General features: G+C 36.8%; 1 protein-coding gene across 9 annotated transcripts in view; it reads right to left on the minus strand.

Moving 5' to 3' along the window:
- LOC111562803 (VPS10 domain-containing receptor SorCS1) overlaps positions 1-25186 on the minus strand; it is a 228199-nt gene that overhangs the window by 29065 nt on the left and 173948 nt on the right. For all 9 annotated transcript variants that reach the window (XR_008601405.1, XR_008601406.1, XM_055009831.1 and 6 more), the window contains 8 exons: positions 24183-24362; positions 21921-22067; positions 19566-19668; positions 17083-17159; positions 14413-14504; positions 13936-14043; positions 8930-9047; positions 6461-6594 (listed from right to left, as the gene is read on the minus strand). Coding sequence is in view for 7 of the 9 variants with exons in the window: in XM_055009831.1 (XP_054865806.1) it covers positions 6461-6594; positions 8930-9047; positions 13936-14043; positions 14413-14504; positions 17083-17159; positions 19566-19668; positions 21921-22067; positions 24183-24362 (959 nt within the window). In the remaining 2 variants the exon portion in view is untranslated. The remainder of the gene's footprint in view (positions 1-6460; positions 6595-8929; positions 9048-13935; positions 14044-14412; positions 14505-17082; positions 17160-19565; positions 19669-21920; positions 22068-24182; positions 24363-25186) is intronic.

Raw genomic sequence — 25186 nt, forward strand, 5'->3', positions numbered from 1 at the left:
GATTCAAGGTTCATTGTAAAACTTGCAGATGATTTGGTAATTGTCAGCCTCCTGCAGGACCAGCTGTGGTGGACAACTTCACTGAATGGTGCAATAATTCATGCTTACAACTAAATGTCAGTAAAACTAAAGAAATGCTGATCAATTGTGGAAAAAATACACCTGTCCCAAAACCTACTTTCATTAGAGGTACAGCTGTGGAGATTGTAAGCCAGTGGAAGTATTTGGGCACCTTCTTGGATAACAAAGTGTCTTTTGAGACCAACACGGACTATATCTGAAAAAAAAAAAAGCCAACCAGAGACTGTTTTTTTTTAAGGAAGCTAAGGGATTTTGATGTGGACAGTTTGCTTTTATAAATACTTTATTCATCCTTTATGGAGTCAATCCTAACTTTTGCAGTGATTTGCTGGTACAGGAACCTTAGCATCACTAATAAAAATTGGCTGGGGAGCATTGTCAAACTTTGCCAAATAATCACCGGCACTAGCCGACAGCAGCTTGAAAATGTTTGTCAAGGAAGAGCCATTCAGAGGGAAAAGGTCATCTTAGCTGACCAACATCACCCTCTGTAGGCTGAGTTTCGACTTTTGCCGTCTGGAAAGAGGTATACCTTCCCTAAGAGGACCAAATCAGATCATTTGTTCCCTCAGCTGTAGAGTTTCTAAATAAGCTTTAGGCTCGTGTCCTTGCACTGTAGGCTACATTTAGGGTCATGATAACTCACCTGATGACATTTATTATTTATATCTATGTTTGTATGTATTGAACTGTACCGTTTTATGGTAATTTCATTATTGACTGCTGTTGCAAATCAAATCGCCCAAATTGGGACAGTAAAGATAAAATCTTATTATTATTCCTCTGGCTTATTTTTAGAGATTCTTCCAACAACATTTTCAGCACCTACTTTGTCCTGCAGATTTGAGAAAACCCACATAAACTATAAATCAAAACATGCAGCTCAATTAGAAATGGTGTGCTATGACTTTTGTTGGTGATTCATCGTAAGGTTTTTATAAAATTCATAAAACACTACGTTAAAAATCCCCATTGAAATGAATGGGAATTTGGCTGTGCAACTGCCAAAACCAACCATCTTTGGAACTCTGTAGCTCTGGCGGATTTTACAGTAAAAACTTTATTCAAAGTTTAAACAGATCACACGGCTTTGAATATTATTCCTCTAAGTCCCTGTTTTGATGTCTTTTTCTGTTTTTATACAGTCGCAGTTTAAGTTTTATGGATTTTCTGAGAATCCGCAATTTTTCTTTAGCTAGAGTGGGTGATATCACATGTCAGTGTTTTTTTTTTTTAAACAGCAGTTAACCTGGTCTCCTTCTCACCATTTCCCCACTAAATAAACAATTTACAGATAAAAATGTAGGTTTTTTCCCTCTTTCACCCAGTGTGAGTCTCATGACCATAGAACTCATAGTTTTTTTCATAAATCACCTCAGAGTACAGAGTGTGTCGACCATAACTCTCATTGACTCTCATTATATCGGAGCTCTAAAATTTCAGGTGAAAATCAGAAACAGACGGTCTCTAATCTGTATAATACATAGTATGAACATAAAAATATATTCGCTTGTTCAGAACAAGATTCTGCTCAACAAGGTGAAATTATTTTTCGATAGGACTTACGGTCTTTAAGCTGTGACCGTTTGTTTCAGGCTATAATCCTTAGTTGTCCTGTCTGTTCCTCTCTGCTCTGCTCACTGCAGACAACCAGTGACACTCAGCTGATTGGCTGATTGATCCTGGACCACACTTTCAAAGTAAAAGCTCAAGCATGTCAAAATGTACAGATCAGGGTTAACGAAACAGCTGGCTTTTTGAAATAAAATGTACTTATATAAATATATGTATAATTAGAGCAGGACATACAGCTGCATCGGTACACTCAGATGTTCTCAGAAATTTTCTAGTCAGATGAATTCAACATGGGCTGCACAGTGGCGTAGTGGTTAGCACTTTCGCCTTGCAGCGAGAAGATCCCTGGTTTGCGTCCCGGCTTTCCCGGGATCTTTCTGCATGGAGTTTGCATGTTCTCCCTGTGCATGTGTGGGTTTTCTCCGGGTACTCCGGCTTCCTCCCACAGTCCAAAAATATGCTGAGGTTAATTGATTACTCTAAATTGCCCGTAGGTGTGAATGTGAGAGTGCTTGTTTGTCTATATATGTAGCCCTGTGACAGACTGGCGACCTGTCTAGGGTGTCCCCTGCCTTCGCCCGAGTCAGCTGGGATAGGCTCCAGCCCCCCCATGACCCTAGTGAGGATTAAGCGGTGTATAGATAATGGATGGATGGATGGATGGATGAATTCAACATGCAAACTGAATGTCACTGCAGTGTTGACTTCACAGCAGCTGCAGCGACTTCTCTCTGCTTCTTTTTTAAACACAAGCTACAAATTAAAAAGGCAGAGCAGCGCTGCATCCCCAAAATGATAGGGACAAATTGCCCCAATTAGCGCGACATGCACACAGATGCAGAAGTGTTGTGATTGTTAATGAAAGCTATTAGGCTTGGTGATTTATGGTTCTGATGGAGCTTATTTCCAGGAGCTGCTTAACTCAGGAGACCTGCAGATCTGAGACCAAAGAAACATTAACACTAATTCAAAGAAAGCAGGTTTTTTCCTTTGTAAAAACATTTTCTGCAACTGCAGCCGTAACATAAAGGGTAGCAGCTACAAAAGCAGCCGTGAATTATCATTCCTTCTTTGTCCTTGGGGCGGTGACTGATGGCGAACGTTCAGGTGGAATCAATCGAATGTGTGGAAGTGAAAACACACAGCTGACTGGTTTCCATTTAACAGCAGCCACCAGGAGAAGCTCCTCTACAATTATAATCTGGAGGATGCTATCCTTGACGGTGATCTCTTATCTTTTAATCCCTCACTTAAACCCAGTTTCGACATATTGCAGATGTATTTCTACATCTGATAAGACCGCAGTTCTGTGCCAAACATATGAGCAACATCTTGTTTGACAATTAGTCTCTGTTATAACAAAAAATGTCGCACAAAGACAAGGACAAGATTTATTTTTTACTGTGACCTTCTTATCTTTTTCTATGTCCTCTTTTTTTTTTTTTTTATTCTATTTCACTTTAAGGTGTCTGTCTAGTGTCTAAATGTTCAGAATTGTGTTTCCTATGTATATATTGTGATACGTAATTACTGCTGCAACACTGCAAGTTCCATTACAGGATCAATAAAGTACTCTAACTATAAAATAAACAATTAAATAAATGCAGCATGAGTCACAAATAATACACTGAAGAGCAAGTTGTTGGAGGATACATTCAGCATGACACATCTTTCTACAATTCTCACAGAGCAGAGAGGAGACAACAAACTTAAAACATCAAGAAAATAAATGCAGCATGGCTCAACAATGACATAGAGGGTTGTTGGAAGACACGTTCAGCATGGTGAAACATCTTTATAAGTGTTGATGGCCAGAGTAGTGGGAAAGATGCAGAGTTTGTGCAGGTTTTAAATATGTAAATAGTATGTTGAGCCTCTACTTTTTTCTAGTAACAGTAACGCCTGGAGACACTCGGAAAAATGTTGCACATGTTGATTCCAGGTTTTGTGATTTTTGTAAAATAAATGAATTAATAAATTCAATTTCAGTTTTTTTTTTAATGATTTCTGTTATTGCAACTGTGTCATACAGCACAGAAGACATTTCTCAGTTCTCCCTCCTTCTTCATGGTTGTTCTGTTTCCACAGAGGTGCAGAATGTTAAATTGTAGTGAAAATGAGCCAATGTTGAGGAAAAATGTGAAAAGTACAAAATAAAAAAAACGACAGAGAAAGTGCTTAAATAACACATCTGTAAATAGACTTTGCTTTGTAAAATTTGGTGGAATTTTGCTTTAGCAATCTTGCAGAGGAAATGCAACAAGAACTGAACCTACTAATCTATTTTTCTGTAAACCATCATTGTATGTATATTACGATTAGATATTTTTGATATGTTCATTGTTTTTGCACATGTAGGCCAAATACTCTTCATTAAACATTAAAAAGCATAAAAATTACACCTGTTCTTATTTAAAATTCATGGGGAAAAAGTATTTTAATCACAGAAAATATCTGTGCTTTTGATGAAAGGGTTATTTTCCATTATTTAAAATTTAAAAATTTTTTTTGTTTGTTTTTGCAGTTCATTACATCATATTTTAATTTAAAATATCTCCTGATGCCTGATTTTCATGTTTTCCTTTACATAAATAAGCATATTTCCACCATAAACTGTTGCAGAAAAAGTCGCCTTGTATAATTACAAAAATTTTCATAATAAAAATGTTATATTGATGTTTGTTTCATTTGTGCGTAACGTCTATCAGCATTTTTAATCTGTCCAATTCAACTTTTTGTTAATTTAAAACAGATAATTTAATGTCCTCAAGTCAGGGTTCAAGCACATGTACTGAGTCAATACAGAAACGGACAGTCTACTTAATTTATTGTATTCATCTCTCTTTTTTTTTTTTAAATTCCACATTGTTTTAATTGTTTAAAATTGTAGCTGGGTCTGTTAATTGTAGAAACGAATTATTTGTGTACAAGAAAATGCAAAATTCAGACACCAAGTGATAATTCAAAACACAATGAAATATAATGCAGTGCAATGTGAAATAAATAAAAATGGGACCAAAAACCATGTCAAATAATAGACTAAATCCAAAAAACAATAAAAAAAAAAAAATGTAATTTTCCAAGTTTCTGATACATTTCTCTTTCTTTTACATCCCATTATGTGCATTTTTAGGCTTTTAATGTATAATGAAGGATATTTAGCCTATATGTGAAATAACAATGGGCTTATTGATCATACATAATGATAATATACAGTATAAATACAATGATATACAGATGCATAGTTTTATTCCACGTTTTGTGCACGTAATTGGTGCTGCAACACTGCACTCTCCAAGCAATCAGCACATCTAATGGTCTGTTTATTGCAGTTACTTTAACCTGAACCTCGTCTCAGTGATATTTTCATCGTACCCAGAGTGTTTGGGAATAATTCTGAGAACTGCAAACACAATTCAAAGTGCAGAAGCTCAGGAACGCAGGATTACACAAACTGTGTACTGCACTCGAGTTCTAAGCTGATTTAAGAAGTACAGAGTTATCACAGGAAACTGACGAAAAGAACTGAAGTCAAGGATGCAATTTGCAGATTCTGCAGATTCCTGAGGTTGTTGTTGATGTTACTGATATTAGATCAGCAGTTAGTGGCCTTCTTGTCATTTGGTAATTCATGGATTTTATTGTTTGCACATTTTCTTTTGCTTTTGTTTCATTGTAAAAACCTTGCTCAAATTCATATTAATCTCAGCAGGAATATTCCAAATCCAGTGAATTATTGTGCCGGAAAAACAAAGCAGAAGCTACGTTTTCAACAAAAGATCAATCTATATTTGCATTAGAATGATATTTAGAGTAGTTTTTGTACAGTTTTACAATAAGAAATATGGATTCTAACAGCAGTTTGAAACTGAATTGATTCAAATTCTATATTCATATACAAGAAAGAGAAGTCAAACACAAATATAATAGTTTTTCATCTGTGTTTTTCTTCATTTTCTGGTGATTTCTTTCACCCTTTATCGCGCCTTCCCCTAACCCTAATCCTGTACATGTTTTATTGTTAGGGACGAGACTCCCAAAACTCACTGAAAGGTTTAAAAAGGTTGCTATCTTTTTTAAAAACACCAGAATTACAACAATTATCAGAGCAAAAAACTGTAATAACAGAAAATATGCTGGATTTTCATCTGTAATGTGGGATTCTATCAGTAAAATTAACAAAATCTAAGCTTAAAATTTCATTATTCTGAAGCAATGACTTTAATCTACACATCTCATTTAAAAAAAAGCTAAATGTCCTTCATTAAAGATTAAAAAGCCCTCCCAAAATACACACAATCTCATGTGAAATGAGTTTTATAAAAGAGAAAGTAAGAAAAAAGAAGAATGAAATATAGAAAATTATTGTATTTTTAAGATACCTTTTTCTTTCACTGGGATTTTTTCTGGTGTGTCAGCTGCTTGTTTATAGTACATTGCATTATCTTTTATTTTGAATTACATAAAGACAATTCTGTCATCAACTGTTGCAGAAAAAGATATTGTGCACAATTACATTTTTCATTAGTGTATACCATTTTAAAGGAATTTTTAATCTGTTAAAATACATTTTTTATCATGTAAAACTGTGATAACTAACAGTCCATGCTGTATTGGACAGCCTTCAACTCAGTTTTTCATATTCAACTTTTTTCTTTTTTTTCCCCCACGTGTAAAATTGTGACAGGAACAAAGAAAACACAACCATAAATTGTTAAACATGGTGGAATTTTCTTTTAGTGATCATACAAACATATGCAAGTGAAACTGAATGCAAAAAATTAGCAAAATAAAGCCTACTAACCACTCAAAGTCCGCCTCTGTGCAGTCGCAGGGGCCCGAAGTCATCGTCACCAAGTACGTCTTTCCCATAACGCACCTGGACGTTGGTTTCAGCTTCCTGTAGATCCGCTTGATTCCCATGAGGCACGGCTCACCCTACAGGACCAGGTTCGAAACACCGAGCCGGGAAAAGGCAAGGCATAGCTTTAAAAAAATGAGCTGTTTTTTTAACACTTGCCACCATAAATAATGTACACGATACAAGCAGCCATGTGTGCCACCTGGCTTTGCTTCGCTGAAAATTCACAGCTCATGCTGTGTGGTGCTGCTAAACTCAGCAACTGTTCCTGCAAGTGTCACACCGTAGGATGTGCTGCTGCTTGAGTTCTGTTTTAGGGAGTTTTCTTCTTGTTTTTTTTTGTTTTTTGTGATATGGAGAAGCTGCTTCAGTCACAAAAAGCTGCCAGCATCCAATCCATTTTTAGCCGAGTGGGAAGTGAATATAAAATGTGTTGGAGTTCAGAAAAAGATGAGAAGATATCAGCAGCTTGTTTCCCTGCATCCTTCATCCCACATTGCTGCTCTGCTTTATTTTTTTAAATGTATTTTTTTATTACCAGAAAATTCTGTCTTTGTGCATTAGGTGTCAGTAGTGAGATGCTTAAAAAGTCCAGCTGCAGCCACAGACAGACTCCTGTTGTCGTCCGCTGTTTTGTGTTTATTTCTGCAGCCGACTCCCCCTGCCTCCACATTTAGACAGTTTAGCGCCGTAATTGGCTCGGACTCTTGTCACCTTCCATGCTACATGTTTTGATCATTAGCCTGCTCTGAGCATATGGGTATCCAAAGTAATTACAGAAGCGGACCGTGAATAAAGGAATGCGTTAGAGTCTCTGGCTGGGCTTGGGGTCTGGACAGGTTGGAGGTTTTAATGTATGCAGGGAGGTGGAGCTTGACGGGGGAAATGTTGGAGAGTCTGCAGAGAGATGTCCAGGCTGAGACGGTCAGCTGAGGGGTTTTGATCTCTGTATCAGCCAAACTTTAAGAGGCAGTGTAGACTTTTCTGAAATTTTAACTTCTCATGGACGATTTGACATTTCAATCGGACATAATAGCTCATAAAGTTAAAACTTCAATCCCCTGCAGGGCTTTTGTTTATGCAATACACAGAAAGTGAGCTCATAAGCTAAAAGTGCTGCATTTAACCCTCTGAACCCCAATGTGCTAGAATATAACTACATGCTTCAATGTTGTGGTTGATTTTACATGTTCATGTACAGGGATATATTTTAAAAGATAACCACATTAGTGTGAATAAGGCCTCTCCCTGGTTTACAGAGGAGCAAGCTGTTGGAAGATACATTCAGCATGGTGAAACATCTTTCTATAGTTGATGTGCAAAGATGGGTAAAACATGTCAATAGTTAAATAGCTGTAGTATGTGGAGCCATCATTTTTTCCAGTAATGGCAATGTCTGTGGGCACTCGGAAAAATGTTGGACATTCCAGTTTGTCATTTTCTTTTTTCAAAAAAAGGAAGAAATTAATTTTTCTTTTAGTCATGATTTCTGTTATTCTATCTGTTTTATACTGCACGGAACACCTTTCTAAGTTCTCTGCTTCTTCATGGTTGTACTGTTTCCATAGAGGTGCAGGACTTTTTATTGCAATGAAAAACAAGCCCACAGATAGGAAAAAAAGCAAAATACTTCCAGAAGCTGCTTTAGAGGTTTAAATACATCAGCTGCATCTCTATCACTCCCTTTGTCCTACCTACAGCATCATATTCACTCTCTGTGTAAGACTGAATGATGGAGAAGTTCTGGACTCTGCTTAATTTATGCAGCTCTGAAGCTCTCAGAAATTTTAGACTGAAGACTTCAAGGGTCTTCTGGGCAAAAGCCCAAGTGGCCTTGAACCCACAGCCTTTATGTTACATGGAGTTCTGGTAAATGACATTTCTCACTGGAACATCTGAAAAAGTCACAAGTAGGTACTTGCTGAAATATAAATATATATATATTATGTTTTTGATTTTTTTTCCTAATGTGAAATCTGATCTGATTTATTTCAACTTTCACTTCACACTTGAGATTAAGCAGCAAAATGTGACTGAAGCAGATGTGAAAAAAACACTTGGAGACGGAGGTTATTAGATTTGTATTTAATTAATAAACTTATAATGAAGCATTTCACTGGAGGAGCAGAATTTTCTACATAAAAATCTATTTATTAAAGTTAAAAAAAAAACATCCAAAATGTCCTTAACATCGTGATGCATCACTTGCATTAAAGGCGATTTGATTTTAAAAAAAAAGTCATAATACACTGGAAGTATATGAATTGTCGAGCCGCTACAATAAAATATAGAAAGTGCACTGAGTTTAAAATTCGCTTTCGTATGTGACTCAAATATGGAAGTGGCCAGAACGTTTTTAGAACGTGTGATAAACAAATCTATTCTTTGTTTGTGTGCTGGCATGGACTGTACCTGGTTGTGTAGGTGCCACGTCTGATAATCCGCCTCTGTGCACCTCCTGTTGAAGATGGACCTGAAGTCTATTTTCACCAGCTGCCACTCAGAGCGATGACTGACGTGGCCGAATATCCTGGAAAATACCCATGCGTGTCTCTGCTCGTTACACATAAAAACATGTTGGAGGTAACAACAGAGCTGAGACGGTATTAAAGGACGAGGACGGCGACGTTAGAAACTCTTTGTGCTGTGAGCAAATCCCTTAAAAAGATCTGAAAGAAACGATCCAGCTAAAAGACGCCGTCTGATACATTTTAGTCTAGAAATGATTAAAAACACATCAGAGCTGCACTGAGTGACATGTTCCATCATTACCATGAACAAGAGCACTGCAGTCTATTGGAGTTGATCCTACGGTCACAGCTCTGCCGCCATGAATGCTCATTAAAACACTAAATGTGGACTGATTCCCTCCTGTTTAGTTATAGAGCCCATATTCTGCACATTTACAGGTTCACTATTGTATTTTTGGGGTCTACTACAATATGTTTACATGCTTTGATGTTCAAAAGCACATTCTTTGTCTGATGTACATTGTCGCAGCTCTTTGTCTGAAACACTCCTGTCTCTTTCTCTCCCTCCTGAAAAGCCCAGTCTGTTCTAATTGGTCAGGTAATGTTGGCTACGTCCCCATTAACTGTACATGAAGATGAAAAACTCTGTGGTGTCACCAATAGGTGTTCTGAAAAGAGGTTTTGAAGCTCTAAATGGCGCTATCTTGCAAATCTTTTAGCCTTGAAACTATTTAAATTTGTAAATTATATAAAAAAGTATCACCTACAAAGTGTCATGAACAGGAAAACAAGCTATAGAGACCAAATTGTTTTCTATACCAGGCTTTAAACATGTTTATTTCTGCCATGAAGTTGGACATTTTAACATGGAGGTCTATGGGAATTGACTCACTTTTGAATCCAGCCTCTAGTGGATATTTGAGGAAGTGCAGGCTTCTTTTTTCAGCCCTGGAGGTTGCATCTTATACAATCTCTAACAACAGATTTTTGAGTATAGCAGAAAAGCTCTGACAGAAACAGCTCCAGTGAGAAAATAATGTCGCTCCTTCTTTGTTTGAGGGCCAAACTAGCTGCTAGTTAGCACTATACAAATGTATTACATTGTAATATGGATAGAAGCCGCTTCAGGGAGGTAAAGAACAGTGTTTTCTGTGGGACAGAAGAACTTTGGGCTTTGTAAGTTTGCACTAAAAAAAAAAAAAAAACAGCTATATAACACACTACGAAAATGGAGATGTGATTCTATATTGACTGTCTGGGGCCATAAATGCTCATTAGAACCCCACAGTGGAAAACAGTCCAAATGCACTATTTCCTTTTGTTTAGATTGTGTTTGCTGTAAATGACAGTGCCCAGCTGTTGTATGAAATTACTGAGCTGTTTTTAATAACGACAAACTCTAAAATGCCACATGCAGTAGAGTCTGTGTTATGTTTGAAAACAAGATGTTTATAATAAATACTGCAATTTCAGACGACAAAGGTGATAATAGCTGCTCTAAACGACCACATCAGAGGGGGAAAAGTTCAAACAAACAAGCAGGAGACTAAAGACATGAATCTAAGTAACAAAACTGCCTCAAATGTCCACTTGAGGCTACCTCCAAAAGCAAGCCAATCCCCATAGACTCCGCCCATGTTAAAATCTCCAACTTTACAGCAGAAATACACATATTTAAAGCCTGGTGCATTTTTTTTTTTTTATCTCTTTAGCTGACTTCCACATTTATAGAACTGTAAAGGGAGCAAATGCTTCTATAAGTCACCTGTTCAAATTGCATTAAGGCTTAAAGTTATTGTTATGGCTGGACCTTCAAAACTGTGCTTTAGAAGGTTTATCCATTCTATATACAGCTTATGGAAGCAAGACGTAAAAGAACACATCACAGTGTTGCACTTTTTTTTCCCAAAGTGAAAAAAAAAAGGTTGTGCATTGAATTTAGAAAGAAATCTTGAAAGCGAAGGCCGATCTCAGCTGACTTTCTCATCTCCGCACAGCAAGTAGAGTTTGTCAGATGCACCCTACATCCAGCATTTTTCTTTTTTGTACAGAAAAGAGGGCTGACATGCAAAGAAACAGCTCTGAAGTCAACTTTGGATGTTGCGGTTATTGTTCTGGTCTCTACATGGGATTCGTCAATAGCGAGTGAATATAAAAATGCTGCATATGAAACCTGCGACAAGAACCCTGGTCTTTCACGCTGTTATTGAAAAGTAGTTATTTCCTCTGGACGCTCAAGTTAATCAGAATGAATATCCATAGTTCTTTATTGGATAGAAACAAAACACAATCCAAGGTTAGGAGACTAACTGGATGAATATTTCATCTCCGGCTAAATTGAGTGTGTGTGTCTCTGCACTGACCCCTGTCACCATTCATACCACAACGTATTTATCACAATCAATCTCTCAATTAGCTCTCAAGGCAGCTGACCATGACAGGCACTTACTGTAAAAATGAGTACAAATTGATATGAAAACAATGCATGATGCTCTTATGAAAACTAATGGTGTGTCTGAGAACTCAGTGCCGAGCTGCCTGCGTCGTCTTTACATCCCTCCACCAAAAGAAATTATCGCTGTGCATTTTCCGTTTTGCCTCTTTGGTTTCTGCTCTCCAGCTGTGGCCTATCACTCTCCTGCCGAGCCGACTGCACAGCCGACTGTCAGTCTGTCATTTATGGCAGGTGTCATGAAACATTGATATAATGGCTGTGGAAACCCTTTGGTAGCACGTCCCAAAGTCCTAAATCTCTGTTGCAATAAGGCAGGACTGCTGTGTCATGCCATATGTGAGCTCTCCAGCTCTGGGCTATTCTAATAATAAATGTGAAAGAACACAAAAAAAAGGAATCTTCATAAATCTGCTTTCTGGAGGCAGGTCGAATCAGCTCTTCCAGCTTTCTAATGTATTTTTGAGCTGAAGTTTCTTGAATGTTTTCTCAGGCGTTTTTTTGATCATCTTCAAATGGACAGTCATGCCGTCACCGGCTGCCACAGCGACTGATCTCCTGTGATCATAATGTGCAGACAGTCAGTTCTCATGTTGGGTAGACCTATCATCGAGAGAAGCTGTCTTTATTCATGAAAAACAGGCAGAAATGCTGAATAGATCAGGCTTGGATTTACACTCACCGACCTCTTTGTTAGGTTCAACTGCAAATATCTATTCAGTCAATTTAGATCTAGACAAAAGGGTCTGCTGAAGTTCAAACCAAACATCAGAAATGTCATTTTTGTGACTTTAAACATGGCATTGCTGTTGGTTGGTTTGAATATTTCCGAAGTTCAACAACTGAATCTTTAGAAAAGACACATCTTCACACCAAAACTAAACCTAAAGAACACCAGACTGTGGTTTTAAATGCTCTTCACTGGCTCCTTGTTCCATTCAGAATTCATTGTTAGTTCTTAAATCTCAGAAAAGAATAGCCCCTTGCTGTTTATCTGAGTCGCTGGTTAGGTATGCTTCCTCTAGATCCCTAAGATTCTATAATGTTATTCAGATTAGAGTCCATTCTCACCTTTCAAACAGCTTTCCAGATCATCTGACTCAGTAAATAGCTTCAAAACAAACCTTTAAACTCATCATTTTAAACTCACTCTCATGTAATTTACTAGGATCAAACTTATTACTTATTACTTTCATTAAGGACTTTTGTATTTTAATGTCTTGTGCTTTATAATCATTGTTTTTATGTTTTCATTTTATTCGCTTACTTTTATTGATTCAAAGCATTTAAGTTGCATTTGCAGCATGAACTCTGCTATACAGATAAAGTTATTATTATGAGTTATGATTACAACTATCTGTAGAGTGCAGTCTGACAAAGCAGTAGTTCTCTGGGCCAAAAATGTCTTGCTGATGGGGGAGGCCAAACTGGTCCAAGCGGATTTAAAGGCTACTCAAATAAAAGGTTACTTAAATAAAAAAACTTCAATTGAATTTCATTTATACGGCGGCAATTCACAACGCAGTTCATCTCTGGGCACTTTACATAGCAAGGTCAACATTATTTAAAAAAAAAAAAAAAAAAAAAAAAAGCTCCAAGCTGCTTTTGTCCAGTGACGGTTCCTATATTTTCAAACAAGATGGTAGTGTTCTCAATGTTAACAAAAAGCAAAAAAGAGAGAAATGCAGCATTACTTTGTGCAATTTCTAAAGCTGAAATCGCAGGCTTTGATTTTATGAATGACATATTTTACACGTAAGCTTAAACATATCAGACTCTTTTCTGCTCATCTCATTAAGTACCTAAACTGTTGTGAGAATTATGGCCAATGAGGCACTGTTTTATTAATTTCCCTTTAACTTATGTATTTCTTTAGTTCTCTCTGCTCTACCAATACTTTTTTTGTCCCTCTAAAACCAGGCCATTAATATCTAGTCTGTAAATTAAAGGTATAGTGGATTAGCTGTAGTGTCTGGTTGTTCCACCAGGTGAAACCTTTCAATGTTGCATACTGTAGAGACCAGAGGAGGCATCACTCAGACCATAGGCTGTTCATATTACCAAGCAGAGAGCATTGTTGGAGTTTAGGTCACAACTGGCACCATGACAAATACTTCTATGATGCTTAATGCCCTCCATTCAGTAGAATGTGTAGCCCATATCATGTGTCGACTGATTAAATAGTATTTTAAGCACAAGACAAATCGTCTAATCGTCGACAAAATTCTTCCATAAATAGTACTTTCTCTTTGCGAAACTTGTGTGACAGCATAAATAAAGAATAAGGCTTAGGTGCGTGGTCCGGATCCGACTGAAAACATGTACAGTACCCTTCATACCCTCATAAACTGGCTGGTGAGTGCAGATGGAAGCTGCAGAGGTTCCAGTTCAGGTACAAGACAGGACACACACTCAGACAAACAGGCAGCTGGCTTTATCTTTGATTTTTCAGTGTGATTGATAGATTCCCAAGTTTTCACAACTTTGTCACTCACGTCATGATGAGCGTCTCCTCGCCTGGCTCTCCCAGCACGCCGTCCACGAACAGAGGTGAGTTGGTGAAGCTGTACTTGTTCCACTGCCGTCCTTCATCAAAGCTCAACCTGGGAACACAAACAGCTGCTACACCAGGGACCGCCGCTAATCCCCCGACTGTGTGCACAAGCTAATGACCCTGAGAGTTGTCTAACAACTTTATTTCATATTCTGTGCAGGGCTGAGGCCCTGGCTCAGTGAACACTGATCAGCGAGAGCTGCACTCATTACAGCTTCAAACACAGAAAGGTGAAATGGAATGACAATTGTCAAAGCAGCTATTCTCCATGGCTGCTGGGTTTTCGAACCAGAATCACATCGTTCCCCAGTTCCAAGACAAACTCATTTGCCTTTGTTTGACTAACTTAAGACTTGGAGCTTCCACTGAGAGAATTAGTCATGATGTGACAAACGGCGTCTCTGTCATAATGACTTACCACAGGTGTCGGATGGGAAGCGGAGTGTGTCTTATAGCGACTAAAGCTCCTCCTTGATCGAGATACAGCACTGCGTACTCCTCATCGAAGATCTGCAGGGACCAAAAAAAAAAAAAAACAGCTGGGTGTAGTGTTACCTGTCAGCACGTCTGCAAATGCACACCCTGTTCGTTCAAGTAAGCGAAGCAATAACACACCTACACACCTCATCAGCTTTCAAATAATTATTTTCCTTTGCTGTGATTAATTAGACACAAACATAAACAATTAAAAGGCTACCAGGGCCTCTTATGAGCACTGTCTTTGGATTTCATTGGATTATTAACATTATAAAACCCCGGCTCGTGTTGGAGAAGTCGCTGATGGAGTCTGGAGGCGGCAGTGAGCGAGGAGGAGGATGTTCTCAGTGAGAGGACAGTAGGTCAAGCAGTTCACGGCGCTCCATATGGTGAGTAGCTGTTTGTTCAAAATTCAATTGGGCGCATCGTCAGAGAAATTAATTAGCAGATACGAGGCTGTGATATTAATGATATAACATACTTGCTGCAGCACTCGTGTGTACATTTGCGTTAAGTTGATCTTCAGTGACTCTGGAATAAAGTTCTCTTTTGCTGGCATTTGAAGAATGAATCTAGTTGATTTTCAACAGCTGTTTCCCATTAATGCTTCCGTTGTGTCTCTATGGGTCATACTCACTTTGCACTCTTCGCTGCTGTTGTAGAGAATTAAGAAACTAAAAACCAAACAGTGTGTGTTCCATGTAGCTTTAATGCAACTCCTTAATTCCCTGAATCTCTATACCAGAGGAGAAGAGTTCAAAGTTTGCATTAGAGATTTACTTTTACATTTTAATGGCAACAAACGCTGTTAAAGAGCAAGATGATCAGTGTGGTGTACATGTAAGTAATGGTGTTAACTACATTTGTCAGGAATGTGGTGCAACAGCGCTGTTTTCTGGATCAAATAGCTTTGCAGGAGTGAAGCTCTTTCATTGATTTAATAGTGCGGAAGCTAGCATCTGAGGATTTTTGAAGCAACAAAATGGTAAAATAAAACTAGCACTTGTATATTCCTGCAACATCAAGTACCACTCCTTAGTGCAGTCTGCAAACAGCAGCTAGCACCTTGTCAACAGATAACTACTAACTGCAACTATGTGTTTTTCACTCTCTACAGATAGCAAATTAAAAAAAAAACTGAACATAAAAAAGTAGCTTCTGATGTCATAAACTACAATTAGCATGATGGTTTAGCTTAGCTTCCTGCATTTCCAGCTAACGCTACTTAGAAGGTCTGATGTTCTGAGAAAATACCAAACAAAAGTTATTGTAGAAATCTGTTTCTATTGAGAAATACCTACGAGAGTCATCATGTGTAGCTGTTGCTTCTGTAAATATTCCCAAAGACTGTCTGATGTAGGGATGTCCTCATGAATTTTATTTGCCCTCAATCTGATCTGATCCAGTTCACTAAATATTTAGTTTCTGCTGATACCTGATTCCATTTCCCTAGATACACACTTCAATTATTACAGATTAGCTGTAGCTGGTTGTGTCTCTTACTCTTTAATACTGCAGCAACCAAACGATGTGGAAAGTTCTGTGTTTTTTAAACAGACAGCACTGTGGTAGTTTAGCTAGTGAAGGGGCACCATGAAAAAGTCTTCTGTGATGCTTAATAACCTCTGACTAAAGCTTACATGTTAAAAACAAGCTGAGGTTTACTAGGGAAGCATTCTTACATCCTAGTGGCATATGAAATAGAGCTGCTTTTTAAAATCCTAAATCATGTGTCAGTTGAGTTAAACAGCCTCGTCATCAGCACAGGACACATGTCCACTGTGCTCAATTTGTCATAACAGTTCAATACTAGAGCGAGCAGAGGAGGTCAGTAGGTCCATGCTTGCAAGCAGAAAGCATTTGTGGGCTGTTTAGCTAGTAAAGCACACATGTCAAATCAGGCTGGAAATCAACTAGAATATTGTTCCTACATCCAAACAGCATTCATTCATCAGCTGCCATTGCTGCTTGTCTGTAGCTTAAAATAGCAACATCAATATGAGACAAATGGGACAGGACAAAATTTAGTTTAAGAATTTTTTGCTAAAGTAGATTTTTTTTTCTAAAATCATTTTCTAATTTTTTTGTTTTTTACTCAGTTTTGTCATTTTTATGTCATGTTTAAAAAGAATTAATTGTTTTACTTTTTCACTTCTTCTAAATTGCAATTTTTAAAATCTTTTTGTTTGAAATATTTTTATTAAACTTTCGTGTCTTCACATTACTGTTAAAGTTTTAACAGAATGTTTTATCTTTTTGTACTCAATTTTTTCTTTGTAGTTTTTCAAAAATGCTTTGCTAAATGTTTTCTTCAGTTTTCTCTAGTGTACTTCAATTTTCTTGATTAACTTGTTATTGACTCTTAATGCTGCTTTTATTAAGAATTCTTAATTATTCAAAATTACGACACATGCAAACAAAGACTTGAGCTAAGGTTTGCGTCACTACTGATCAGAACATTCCTACTTTTACCATCTCATGCAAAGTGAAAAAATATTTGAATGCACGAAAGCTGTGCTGCTATTATCGTTTAGATTTCCATATTTCCAAACTTCAGAGGATTTCCATCTGGGTTGAACTCTAACAGCAGGAAGTTAAAAAGACCGCTCACCTGTCTCCACGTGTTTCCTGCATCCGAGGTGATGAACACGCTCACGTTGGTGGTGGTCAGTTCAGCACCGATTGAACCTGCAGGTGAGGCGGCGATTCACAGAACAGACAGAACACAAATGAAGGCAAATGTTTGAGGTGTGGAGCTGCATGAAATGATTTTCACATCAAATACATCCCAAACTTTGTACCGAGCCTTTGGAGCAGCGGTGGTTCTGCAGCATGAGGCTGATACCTGCAGCTGCTGGCCGCCGCTGTAATTACAGTCCTCTAAAAGCTCCACTGTGCACTGCGACATTTGCCCGTACTCCTAAATTAACCAATAAATCCCAATTACTGTATTCATCTTTCAGCAATTCGGACCACATTAAGACAAGCTTTTCTAATGCTGCGCAGACGGCTGTAATTGCTTTAATTTGGCCTGTAATTGGTGCTAGGTGGCAGTTTTTCAGAGTCGTCCCCTGTTCTGAACGCTCCTTGAGAAACAATTTGCTTCACATTCATAACATTTAAAGAGCAACTCAACACCAGCTGAAAATGGAAATTCATGTTGACCTCTTGTGGTTGATGTTGTCACCCTGCTGGATGAATATCCAGTCAACAGCAGTGTTTGAACCAAAAAAAGTGAGCAAAATAAGTCTAAAGTCCCACTGTTTTTCTACCTACACATCTGGCTGACATCCAAACTTCATAAAACGGTACTAATTTCTGTTTTAACATCTACATGAGTCACGTATTTATCTTGTGTTTATGTCTTACCACCTTCAGTGACGGCAGAATCATGGTTGAGAGCCAGACTTATTCAAATTACCACTGTAAATTCTAGTTTAAACTTGTCTTTTTTTCCAACTTTTTTGTCACTACTTTTACTTCATTTTAGCTTTTATCTTTAATTTCTTTATATTTTTCTCTTATTTTAATGTGAATTTGAATGCTTTTTCCTTTTAATCATTTGAATGCACTATGTAATTTGCTTTTCATATTAAGTGTGCATTTTGTCTACATGCCTATATTCAATTCTTGATCATTTTTCTAAATGTTTTCATGACATTTTTCTTTTTCTATTTTTTGGGGAAAATTTTTGAACATTTTTTTCTAAATTTTTGTCTTGTTAAAAGATGTTTCTATTGAAATTTTGAGATTTTCTTGATTTTTTTTACCTTTCTTAAATCTTTTTCTGAATTTTTTCAAAACTTCTTTTTCTTAACATGTCTTTACATTTAAAAAAAACTTACCTTTTTTGTCATTTCTCTAAGATTTATTTTTCTAAATTATTCTCTACAAATTGGCTTTTTCCTATTTTTTTTGTCTTTCTTTAAATTCTTTATTTTACTTTGCTGAACTTTTGACATTTTCACATTTTTTAAATGCACTTTTTACATTTCTGGTCTTTTCTCAAAATTTTTGTTAAATTCTGGTCTCTTTTTTCTTTCCTTTTTTTTTTACATTGCTGTGAACTATTTTTTGCTCTTTTTGAAACTTTTATGGTTGTTTTTTTTGCATTTTTGATAAATCCTTCGATGATATACCCATGACAAGTTGCAACCAGCATGCTCGTGATCTTTTACTGCTGAATTTAGGATCATTCAGTGGTGGGATGTGAGTTATTTTACTAATTTCTGTAGCTCTAATAATGACGAAAATCAAATAAGATCCGTCGATTGTTCTATTCCCGCCTCGCTGGAACCCGTTTAATTCACAGTGGTTCACAAAGGTCCAGACGTTCAGGCCTTTAGCGGGAGCTTGGCCTTCTCCAGACTCCTGAGGCGTGCTCTGATGTTATTGACAACACTGAGGCCACACGGGACTAAATATCACTGAGGTGTGAATCCAGCTGGGGGCTGCTGGCTTCATTCTCCTGCAGCTCTTTGTTTCCTTCACTCTGAGTCTATGAGAGCTTCCTCTGCTGTTCTCTGAAGCCTGAATCATGAGGATTATGTAGTTTCTGTTGTGTCATTTGCCCCCATTCAAAGGTGAGCTCGACATGTTGTCACATTCCGATGCTGAACCGATGTAGAAGAAAAGAGCAAAAAGCTGTAGCGTTTCACTAAACCGAACAGACAGACTTGTTCTAGCTTCATCCGGTAAGTGGTTCTTGTGGTTTTTGCATTTTTCACTTCAGTGTGAAGCGATCTAATGCAAAAACACTGGTTGATCATGAGCATTTGTGCAGCTGTTCATGTCTCTTTTGTTGCTTTCTTTCTGCGGCACGCTCATTTTTAATTGCAAAATACACGTTTGCTTTAATCTGCAGGCTTTGAAGAGTATAAAGACACACCTGTGAGCACCTGTTCTGGGTTCCAACCTCTCAGCCGATGACTACAAAGATTTTATTTATTAATTACTAGGTGATAGATAAAACAAAAATGTCAGAAAGGACTTCAATGGGGTTTTTTTGTTTTTAAAGAATTCCCCCGAGAGCTGCGGGAACAAAGAGAAAAGCGAGACAAACATGCCAGTCAACACAGTTTCCTTTTCACCCACCTGATGCGACGATGATCCCCGGCGCCGAGTCCCTGCTGGCGATGTTTCCGGATGTGTAGGGGTTCGCAGACACGTGGAGATGGAGATGCAACGAACAGTACGGCTGCACAAGAACAACAAGAAGATGAAGAAGAAAAAAATCACAGCATCAGTGAAAACCTTCAAAAGACACTTGTGAATAAAGCGGCAAAACCCTCTCGAGTCGGAAGTTTTATCACAAACACCATTTCCCCATTGGCTGGCCTCACCATTAATTTTGATTGGGTTAACCTTTACCGACACAATTCTCATTACGAGCCAGCAAAATGCTGGTGGTGCGGCCCGTGTTGTGACGGGCTGTTTAGAGGTTTATTAAAACTCTGACATTTCCTGACAAATGACTGTATAATACGGGCAGAAGGAAAGGCGAGCCGCCGAATGGCTAATTGGTTTTTCCAAAAAAAAAACAAAACAGAGAAGCCGATTACTTCTGTGCAGCGACACAAATTGTCAAACTGCATCCCGCTGCTTTCAGTTAAACACATATTAGCAGAAGGTGAATAAACCAAGCGCTCCTCATCTGTAAACATGCAGTTAGAAGACATAGTGGAATATTGAGTTTTTACATTTTTAAGAAAATATTTTTTTGTAAAAAACTTCACCAAATGCTTTGTATTTCTAAATACAGTCTAAAAGTCTAATATCCTTGTTATTTTAAAATCTAAAGTTATTAGCGTTTTCTAAAATATTTTGCAGTTTTTTTTAAATGAACTTTTTCCCCAAATTTTTAGATGAAAGTTGTTTTTATATAAATTTTTTTGTGATTGTTTTTTTTTTTAAATCTGTCTTCTAAAAAAATATTTTGCAAAAGTCGGTTTCTAATTTTTTTTCAAATAGGTTTTATCATATTAGGTTTTTCTAAAGTCTTTGCTAATTTGGAATTTTGAATTCTTTTATTGAAATCTGTCTTTTCTTTATGGTTTCTTCCGTTTTTTAATCTATAATTGAATATTTTTTTCTATTAGTTTTCTGAAAATTTTGCCTTTCTCTCAATGTTTTAGCTAAATTTTTGTGCCAAGTTTTAAAACTCTTCAAAAACTTTCCACAGAAGTTTTCTTTTCTTTTCTCTTCTACATTTGCCTCACATTTTTGTTTCATTATTTACTACAATTTAGTTTTTTCACCTTCCACTATTTACAGATTTTTTGTCTTTTCTCTAAGGTTTCTAGTTTATTTTATCTACAGTTTCACTAAATTGTGTCTTCCTCTAAATTTTGTTGGGAATTGTTTTGTTTTTCTTGAGGTCGCTTGGCTTTTTCAAAAAAAAAAAATTTTGGCCTTTTCTCTGCATTTCTGCAAAATATCTGTTTTTTTCTGTATTTATTAAAATTTATATTTGTCTTTATTTTGCTTAATGTTTGTCTTTTTTGACATCTCTTGAATATTTTTTTCATCATAAACGTATGACACACGTTGCAACCAGCCTGCTTGTGATCTTTTATCTTGTTGGACTTCGATGTTACCTTATTCCCAAGTTTTATCAGTGAAGTTGGTAATTGAAATGTTGTCATACGCAATGGGAATGATGGTTAAAATGTTGTTCAATTAGGACTTAAATGTTTTTTGCAAGTCTTTAGATTTTTCCAAAAATATTTAGCAAATATTTTGTCTTTTGTTCCAAATATTTTTACTGAAGTTTTTATATAAATGGTTGTGTTTTTTTAAAAAATGTTCTGTTAATTTTCAAAAAATTTTTGTCTTCTACTAAAGTTTGTTCCAAAATATTTGTCTTTTTTCAAATGTTTTTGCAAATTCTTCGTTCTGCTTGTGTTCTTTTACCCTGTTGGACTTTAATGTCACCAAACATCTCCAAATTTGATCACGGACGTTAGGAATTAAAATGCTATCTTGAGCGATGGGAATGATAGTTAACATGTTATATTAGGACTCCGGATGGAAAAGACTCTTCACTGATGGGAGGTGAGGTATTTTACAGTCATTTTTCTTTGCTCATTTTGTCCACGCTGCAGCTCAAATAATGACAGAAATCTAACAAGATCAGTTGTGAAAACTCGGCCTGACCGGACAGAGAGACGCCCTGAACTTTTCCGAGGCTTTCAGAGAAGAAAGTCGAGAAGAAAAAAAGCAGCTCCGGACTCTTTGTCTGACACCTCTTTCTCTCTGTGTTTCTTAAATGGGAGGTCGGCTTACTGAACTGAATCAAAATGGCTGACCTTTCAGCTCGGCAGCCTCGGAGCACTCAGCTTTGACGGCTGCTGCTCTTTCCGAGCTCAGCCTCTTGTTGCTGCTGGGATCAGTCAGCTCCTGTCAAGGTCTTTTCTTTGACGTCTAAGAACACGTATGAAGGCGTCTCACCAGCACACAGTGGATGCTGCTGCCTCGCAGGTCTTTGCTCGGAGCCTCCAGTAACCTCCAGTCTCTGCCTCTGTTGTAGGTGATGTGCGTCTTCACCTGGTTGTCCGTCTTCTTGTTGGCCAGGAACATCCCTTTTATTCCCGCTACCTGGGAAATGAGACAGACAGCAGCTCACAGCTTGGGTTGCAACACTTCATATATATGTGCGAAGAATATTATCATTTCCATATTTTCATGCACGAATTGAAGCCAAAGCAGCGCAAAGCAAAGCTCCTGCCTCAGGGCAACGCAGCCAAACCTCTTCTGCATTCTCAGAGAATCCAAACACACCGAGAGGGAAATTATCCACTGTGTGGGGACTATTTTGCAAAATATTGTCTTTTTCTAACATGGTTTACAAAAGATTTGTCTTTTTAAAATATTTCTATTACAGTTCTGTCTTTTTTTAAAAATTATTTCACAAAATTTTTGACTTTTTGCACTTTTTCCTCAAAAAATTTCTGTTTTTGCTAAAGTTTTGTGGTTTTTCAATTTTTCAAATGTTTTCTTTTTCAATTTTTTAATCATTTTTTATTTTCTAAGTGTTTTTTTATGTTAGTTTTTTCTAAAGTCTTTGCTAAGTTTTTGTCTTTTCTAAAATATTTTCAAAATATTTTTTTGAAGTTTTTGAATTTGTACACATTTTTCTAATTTTCTGTTTAAAAAAATCAATTAAATGTTCCTTTTTTGTAAAGAAATTACTGTTTTTTTCTAAATATTTTTGATCATGTTTGTTTTTTTGAAAGTCTCTTTCTCTTCTTTCTTTCTTTCATTCATTCTTTCTTTCTTTCTAAGTTTTGTCCTAAACTAAAATATTTTGCTACATTATTTTTTTTATAACTTTTTCTAAACCTTTTTACAATTTGAAAAGAAAATGTAATTTGTAAAATGTTTGTATTTTTCAAAATATGCTGGAAATGATTTGTTTTATTTTTGTATTGTTGAAAATGTTTTTGACAATATTGTTTTTCCAAAGTCTGCAAATTTTTGGCCTTTTAAAAAAAAAAAAAAAAAAAAACATTTTTTGTCTTTTCTAAAAAATATTGTTTAATGTTTTTTTTTCATTCCTCTATTTCTTTCAAAATTGTCTTTTTTTGTGATTTTTTGCTAAATATTTTCTGGATCTTTTCTCTATGATTCTTAAACTTCTGCTCTTTTGAAATGTTTCTCTTACCAAAAATGTGTAACCTTTTTCTACAGTTTTTACTACTTTTTCTAAATATTTCGCATTTTTAAAAAATCTTTTTAGAACTATTCATTATAATTATAGTCTTTTTTCTATTTTTCTGCTATTTTTTCATTTTTTAAAATAGTTTTGTCTTGTTTGAAAATCTTTTTGCACGTTCTTTTCCCTATAGCTACCACTAAATCTTCTCACTACATAACTGTGACACAAGTTGCTACCAGCCTGCTTGTTGCTGGCAGCAGGTTTCATGTATATATTTATAGAATTTTCATATTTTCAAATGAATGCAACACACTGCAAAGCAAATCACCACACCTCAGGATGATGAAGTTTTACCTCCAGGTGAAAGCAAACACACTAAAAAGGAAATGATGACACTGTGGACACTTGTAAATAATCAGTGCGTCTTAAATGAATGTGACTGGCTGCTATTTGACAGCTCAGGGAGACTGAACTGATGAAATTCCACTTTAGTAATTGACAGATACTTCAATGTGGCTCTGAGGACAGATTTAGCTCATCCAGCGTTTTGGGTGGCGACCCCAATCAACACAGTGGATTTTATTCTAAGACACGAGCAGCATCACCGATGCCTTAATTATTTGATCCACTGATACAGTTTCTATGCTGCTGATATCAGAATCACACCTGCACACGAGCTCAACTTCAGCCCTGAAGACACTTTTCCATTTTCTGGATTAGCTGCTTTTTGTGCAGTAATATCTGCAGTTATTAATCAAAGAAAGAAATAATCTCAGCCTCCTAAAAATCCATATCCCTGGCACAATCCGCTGTAGTCTTTGTTGGTGTCAGCACTTTGAGGCTGCTTCGTATTCACAGAACGTTCTCTAATGACTGTAGGCCTACACGAGCCGGGTTCCTTTCCAACACTACAAAAACAAGAACATTTCATCATCTCTGCCCTTCAGCTCTGAAATATCAATCAGGACTCCTAATAAAGCTGCAGGCCGCTGATTTACACAGACAGAAATGAACACACTGATACAGATTTTATATCCTCGGTGAGGTTGGTTCACCTCGTACAGGTCCACCATGACGTTCCCCTCCAGGCCCATGCTGCTGACCACGTTCTCCAGAGCCAGAGTGTAGAAAACCCCAGACGTGTCGGACACGTAAAGGTTGTAGGTTTCGTTCTGGTTCCACTCTTGAACAGCCGCCACCACTCGGTTCTCGTCGGTGCTGATCACCTGCAGGTCCTGAGAGATCAAAAAGTGTTTCATATTTCAGTTTAATATTCACTTTTCATGCTATTTTAATACTCAGGTATAGTAAAATGTGTGCTGTAGTGCATCATACACAAAAAGGAAAATGATACCTAATAATTAGGCATGTAGCAACAATGAAAAGGTATCTTGTTGAAGCTATATTTTTCTCAAGCCATGGACTGTTCTCTTGTTATACCAACAAAACATTATTAAAATACTAATACTGGTCATAATATTTGAATTTAGTTAGTTGTGTAATGGCTAAGTTATATCATTTACAAAACTACAGAGCCTTAGCTATATTATTACATTAGTGATATTATTCTCCATAATTGAAAACACTGTAGTCTCAGTATATAAATAAGGTAAAATAGTATTTTGTATAATTTATGTTGGGTTTTTATTCCCAGCAGCAGTTAAAATCCCACTGGAAGTAACACTGCAGGGGCTGAACTGCAACATATAAAATTTTTTGGGCAAATATGGCAATTTTCACTAATATTTTTTCTTTCTCTGGAAAGCATTTTGTTTTCTTAAATGTGGTATATATATATATATATATATATATATATATATATACATATAAATAAAAACACACATGACTGTGATCCTACAACAAATCCACCGCTGCAGACTTATCAGGACTTATCTGTCAGAAATCATATGACTGAGCATCTTGACTCATCTATTTTAACTTGTTATACTACTTGTGTAGGATCTCATTTATTTACTTGAATTTGTTTTCAGTATTTTTCTAATTTGGCATTTGCTTAATTGTAAAGCGCTTTGTGACTTTGCCTTCTAAATGTGTTATA

This window comes from Amphiprion ocellaris, chromosome 4, assembly GCF_022539595.1.
Source record: "Amphiprion ocellaris isolate individual 3 ecotype Okinawa chromosome 4, ASM2253959v1, whole genome shotgun sequence".
Lineage (NCBI taxonomy): Eukaryota > Metazoa > Chordata > Actinopteri > Pomacentridae > Amphiprion > Amphiprion ocellaris.